The sequence below is a fragment of the Mustela nigripes genome, chromosome 4 (genome assembly GCF_022355385.1).
Source record: "Mustela nigripes isolate SB6536 chromosome 4, MUSNIG.SB6536, whole genome shotgun sequence".
Lineage (NCBI taxonomy): Eukaryota > Metazoa > Chordata > Mammalia > Carnivora > Mustelidae > Mustela > Mustela nigripes.
Window position 1 is genome coordinate 19,149,862 of NC_081560.1, and position 6,000 is coordinate 19,155,861.

The 6,000-nt window shown below is 41.4% G+C and overlaps 1 protein-coding gene across 3 annotated transcripts in view; it reads right to left on the reverse strand.

Moving 5' to 3' along the window:
- The window catches only part of EXOC4 (exocyst complex component 4), a 731,315-nt gene that overhangs the window by 670,092 nt on the left and 55,223 nt on the right, over positions 1-6,000 (reverse strand). For all 3 annotated transcript variants that reach the window (XM_059396386.1, XM_059396388.1, XM_059396387.1), the window contains exon 4: positions 3,073-3,257. In XM_059396386.1, coding sequence (XP_059252369.1) covers positions 3,073-3,257 — 185 coding nt within the window. The remainder of the gene's footprint in view (positions 1-3,072; positions 3,258-6,000) is intronic.

The following is a 6,000-nucleotide window of genomic DNA, read 5'->3' on the forward strand; positions in this document are numbered from 1 at the left end:
ATCTCAGAATGTCTCTCTGCTGCCCATGCTTATTAGTGTCCATTTGGCTGGGTATAGAAATATTTGGTCCCAACTTGGCCCCATTCAACACTTTGTAGACTCTGTTCTGCTGTCTTCTGAAGGCTTTTCTTGTTCAGCAAATCCTGGTGATCCTGATTTTTGCTCCTGTTTATCAGGCCTAGGTTTAACTGTTTAAAACAGAGGGCTTAAAATAGCAATGGTCTGAGTACAATAAAAATTTTTCCCTCCTCTCATATAAAAGATGTAATCCATTTAGGAATACATAGGAGGATCAATGCTATTAAGCTGTTTAGGATGGGCCTTCTGTCCTCAAGGTCACCGACTATTCAAGATGGCTTGATGGCACCAATCCATGTCCTTGATAGGAAGTAAAGGAAGGCATGTGAAGGGTAAAAGAGTGAGTATACCAGTTTCGCTGGCACCTTTAAAGAATTTTCCTATGAGCCCTGATTCAAAAGCTTGCAAGCGAAAGTCTCACCTTTAGCTATGTAGCATGATGGGAAATATAGTCTATTAGCTGCTAGGAACAAAATGAGGGTTGTCATTAAAAATGAAGAACGAGTGAATGGATATATCAGGCAGGCAAATAACTATCTCTGTCAGAGAAGATAACAATTTTTCTTCCTATTCTGTACAGAAATTTTTTAAAATTCATAAAGATTTCCTGATCCCATCAAAGACTAAGTTTTTTTCATTAATTTTTACCTTAAATCCTTTTGATTTGCAGATCAAGGCCTTTTGGGTTTTTTTTAAGTAGGTTTCTTTATATACACTGTAATTATTCCTCTATTTCTCTCTGTATTCATTTGCTAGGACTGCCATAATAAGGTATCCCAGACTGAGTGGCTTAAATATCAGAAATTTACTTTCTCACAGTTCTGGAGGCCAGAAGTCAAGATCAAGGTGATGAGAAGTTTAGTTCCTTCTGAGGACTTGGTCCTTACAGTTGTAGATGGTATCTTAACACTATGTCTTCATGGGATCTTCCCTCTGGACAAGTCTGTATCCTCTTAGAGAGACACCAGTTATAGTGGGAGTAGGGCCCACCCTAATGACCTCATTTTAACTTCCTTACCTCTAAAGATCCTATCCCCAGGCTTAGTCACAGCCTGAGGTCCTGGCAGTTAGGACTTTCATACCCCAATTTTAGGGGAATGCAATTCAGCCCCAAACACTATCATGTTAGCATTGTTCTACAGAATAACTAAAATCACTATCCTCTACTATCTATACATCTACGATCTTTCTATCATCTTGTCTTGATTCCTCTTTATGATAAGGAAATTGCTCCCTCCTTGTCACTGAGCCAATTCTTCTCTCCAGTGCTTTAAACGACTGACTTTCCCTACTTTATTTCATCTGTTCTTAGATTTTGCTCATGTTCTAGTCAGTTCTTTTTGTATCTCTACCAATTTCATTCTTCTTGCCCCCTCCCCATCCACCTCTCACAGAAGTTATATGCTTGTTGCAAACAACCACAAAATCTCAGTTATGTTCAACAGCCACGTACTTTGCTGGCTGGCTGATCCAGGCTAGGTAGCTCAACCATCTTAGCTCAGTACCACGTGGCTCTCTTCCGCTCTACCTAACGCCATCCTGACAAGAGTCTTTAACAAGAGGGCGTGCTCCCTGCCACGGGCACATTTTGAGCCCCTCCTTGTGTCCCATGCTAACAGTATGCAAACGTATGACCCCATCCCAAAAAAAACCCCAAAACAAATCAAAGATCATATACTTCTCCCACTACAGTGGAAGAAGTAATAATTTTGAATAATCTAATCTATTACATCATCCTGCATCTTTTAGAGAACTCAAGCTTAAAAGCATCTTAAATTTTCATATTTTGGTTTAGAAAATTATTCTTTCAAATAAATGCTCTGCTCTGAGACTTCAAGGTAATGTTTATTTTCCATTATGTTACACAGTATTTTCACAGGACCCAGAGTGGTTTGGTTTTCGTTTTTTTGTTTTTTTTAAATCCTTACATGGGAAGCAATCAATTCAGACTGCTATTTGCCACCACACTCTACAGAAGGAATTTCCTCAGCGTTGGCCCCCACCGAACACTGCTCTCCACCAAGGAACTAAAATTCTATCCCAATCAGTGCTGAAGTCATGTCTCAGATACATAACCCTCAGCTCAATTTGTGTGCCCGGCAGAAGACTTTCTAGTGCCCAAATGCAGGAAAGAGATAGAAACTTCACTTTCCGTCAGAGCCTTGGACTAAACTGAACAGGACAGGACTTCAGAGACTTCATCCCTGGCATGCACTGCTTCCAGCACTCCTCTTGTCCGCAGCTAGAGGAAAAAGCACGAGCACCTGTATTCTGGCAGGGACTGCTGCAAGTGCCCTCCTAAGAGATCTTCTGACTATTTTAAAAGAATGTTAGAAAGACTAGGACATGCACAGCTGTCTGATATGTGTTAGTAACATCAGTATTCTACTGTCTTAACTGTCTTAAGATCTAGTCTTACTCCCCACCAGGTCTAGAATAACCTAATGAATTTCTTGAGTCCACACCCAGGCCCTTAAGTATAAGCCTATGCTACCATCAGCCCAGGGATAGAAGGAAAGTGTTCGCTCTGAAGCTTTCTTGAACTATTCTAGAAAGAAGATTATCTTAAGCGGAACACAACCCTAAGTAACAGGAATCTTTTAAGTCCAGTTCAGACACTGCTACTCCTTCATTATGCTGAACATACCATACAATTTAAGCATCTTTTCTCTTTCTTCAGAGGTATGCCAGAGTATCCCTGATCCAGTAAAAAGGCCCAGAGTAGATGTTTCTTATCTTTACATAAAACAACCATAATAAATGTACAACAAAGGAATGAAGAAACTTTGGATGTCAGCCTTTCAGAATATGGAATACTTGCTATTATAAAACCATCTTATAGCTTCAGGGACAGTATGTTAAAAGGTTTAAAAAAAAAAAAAAAGGCAAAAGCAAGAAGTAAATCAATGACCACAGTATTCTGGGAAACAAATAACATTCCTTCTAATTCTGCGCTGCCATGAGACACCGTAGCCGGGAGCCTCTGGAACCAACCTCACTCTCCCTTTCTCCTTGTTCCGCTGCACAACCCGGCTGGTGGATCTGATGTACAAGTGCCGATGCAGCTCATCTATGAGAACCAGGTGGAGGTTCATCTTCTTGCTGTGAAGCTCCAACCTAAGGTCACTCAGTCCTTCCACCTGCAGCAAGGGGCCCTCCAAGGACTCGACTGCTGACACCTGCACAGGAGAGGGGGAAAAAAAAACAATTAAGTAGGACAACGACCTAACTGAGCCGTATTAGAAATAGGAAACTACTACTGTAGGAGACCTTCTTTTATGAGACTCTGAGACTTTCAAGAGGAGACTTGATTTTAGAAAAATATAAATGACCGTATTTTTAAAAGGTCTGGTCCAAAAAAGAGTTCCTGAGAACCTTAGTAACATATATCAGACTTCGAAGAGTGTACTGTGGCTAGGCCTCCTACTTTTGCCTTAGGACGCTCTAAGGTCTAAAGAGAAATAATGCTGGCGAAAACAATCCTGTAAAACAAGAAGGCATCTGAAGCGCCGCAAAGCTGTACATATTACCTGTTCCCACACATACTGCCTGTGAACAGACACGAGCGAAGTGACCCTCCCGATTAAACCATATCATCCATATTCTCGCAAGAGGTCCACATACTAATGATTTCAATCAGCTTTTCATCAAATGTAGCTTTTTTTTTTTTTTAAGATTTACTTTTTTTATTTATTTGGCAGAGAGAGAGAGACAGGGAGAGAGGCAACACAGCAGGAGCGTGAGAGAGGCAGAGGAAGGCTTGCCACTGAGCAGGGAGCCTGATGTGGGGCTCGATCCCAGGACCCTAGGATCATGACCTGAGCCGCAGCAGACGCTTAACGACTGAGCCACCCCAGCACCCCAAATTTAGCTTTTTAAGACTAAGACTAAGTAAGAGCACACTGCATAAATTTTTAAATAACTCCCATGGTGCTCATGAGTCAGAGCTTCACTGACCTAAGTCCCCACGCCTGTCTACACACAGTCAGATACAAATCTCTCTAGCTCTTTCTAACGTACACACACACGGAGGGAAACGCATGGGTTACATGAATGCTACGAGGAGAAAATAGCAGTCCTCACCTCTCCTTGGCCTGATCCAGTTCGATAGAAGAAACAGGATATGAATGCTTAATAGGAGATTTTAAACTATGGAGACAAAAACACTCCTGGTGTAAAGTACAATTTGGGAGATTCTAAGACAAAAAGGACTGGATGAATAAAAATGGCGTGAGGATGCCTACAACGAATGAAGATGAGGAATTCAGGGAGCCTGCAACAACTCACTCTGAAAGGAAAGCAATGACTAAAAAGGAAAAAAAAAGCAAGTATTATATGATCCCATTTATCCATGTATATAAAGATTATATTTGTATAATCTCTCTTTCTGTAGAGAGTTTTTTTTTAAAGATTTATTTATTTATTTATTTATTTGACAGAGATCACAAGCAGGCAGAGAGGCAGGCAGAGAGAGAGGAGGAAGCAGGCTCCCTGCGGAGCACAGAGCCCGATTTGGGGGCTTGATCCCAGGACCCTGGGATCACGACCTGAGCCGAAGGCAGAGGCTTAATCCGCTGAGCCACCCAGGCGCCCTAGATATATTTTTTTTAACCTGGGACCTGAACTCACACCTGAGATCAACACCTGAGCTGAGATCAAGAGTTGGATGCTTAACTCACTGAGCTACCCAGGCACCCCCAGATATGTATAGTTTTTTAAAGAAAATAAAATGTGAAGAGTGTACTCTAGGTACTATTCCTTAGGAGAAAAATAAAAGCAAGAGAGAAATACAAAGAATGTATAACAATAGCCATAGTAGTAGTAGTGATAATAGGAAAGAGAGGACTACAAGCTGAACTCAGAGGGAAAAGAGCCCTACCAAGCTCCCCAAAGGGACTCCTGTGCTATGGCAATCCCTACCCAGGTTATACTTGTAAATATGCCTAAAAGGTACAGATAAAGGTCAGAATGAATGATACTTCAGGGTAAAAACAGTAAGTGTAATTAGGGATATAAATATGCATTCGCCTACGTGTCAGCATGTATAGAAAAGCAATAGACAATAAGAGCCACGAACCATACCAACCGTCCAGAGTGCTGACCACTGACCCGCACCAGTACCCACGGTCATGTGGGAGCAGGTGGACAGCGAATACAGAAAGCCTGGAGCGGCCAGAAACAAACTGGCCTGAGACGGGGAGGAAAATGCAAAGGCTTCCCCGCAAACACGTCGCTTGCTTTGTGATGTGCTATAGTCAGACGCCGGTAGCAAATAAGCTTCCTTGAGTTAACTGAGAAAGAACGGAGGCATGAAGAAGTGACAAGCCCCAGACCAGCTCTGTCCCCTGCAGCCTGCCAGTCCATTTTCATGCTGGCTGGCAACTGCCTCTGGGACGAGAGCCCCTGGGCCGCATGCGAGCTGCCAACGATTCCAAATGGAAAAGCAGCCTCACAAAATGACCGCGGCGTCCCCAAGGAGGAAAAACAACAACAAACTCATTTACACGAATGCTCTAAAATGGATTTTAACTCGGGTCTCTAACAGAGAAAAGAGGATGCATTAACCTTTGGTGACATCGAGATCCAGAAAATGAAAAATAATTTGGTAAGCCACTGGCCCATCATGTAGCCTTATCCCTTAAGGTAATTAAATCCAGCTGAGATATTTAAGCTTAAAAATCACCCACTGCACATCCACGTTCAATTTGTTTGTAGGAATTTGTATGTGGATTTTTAACCCAAATAGTTCATGTTCCAAATACAAAATTATAAGATAATGTCAACTTTCAAAAGGAACTTTATTTATATATATATAAAAAAATATATATATATAAAAAATATATATACACCTAGATAGGTATATAGGTATATATACACCTAGATAGGTATAGGTATACCTATCTAGGTGTATATATATTTTAT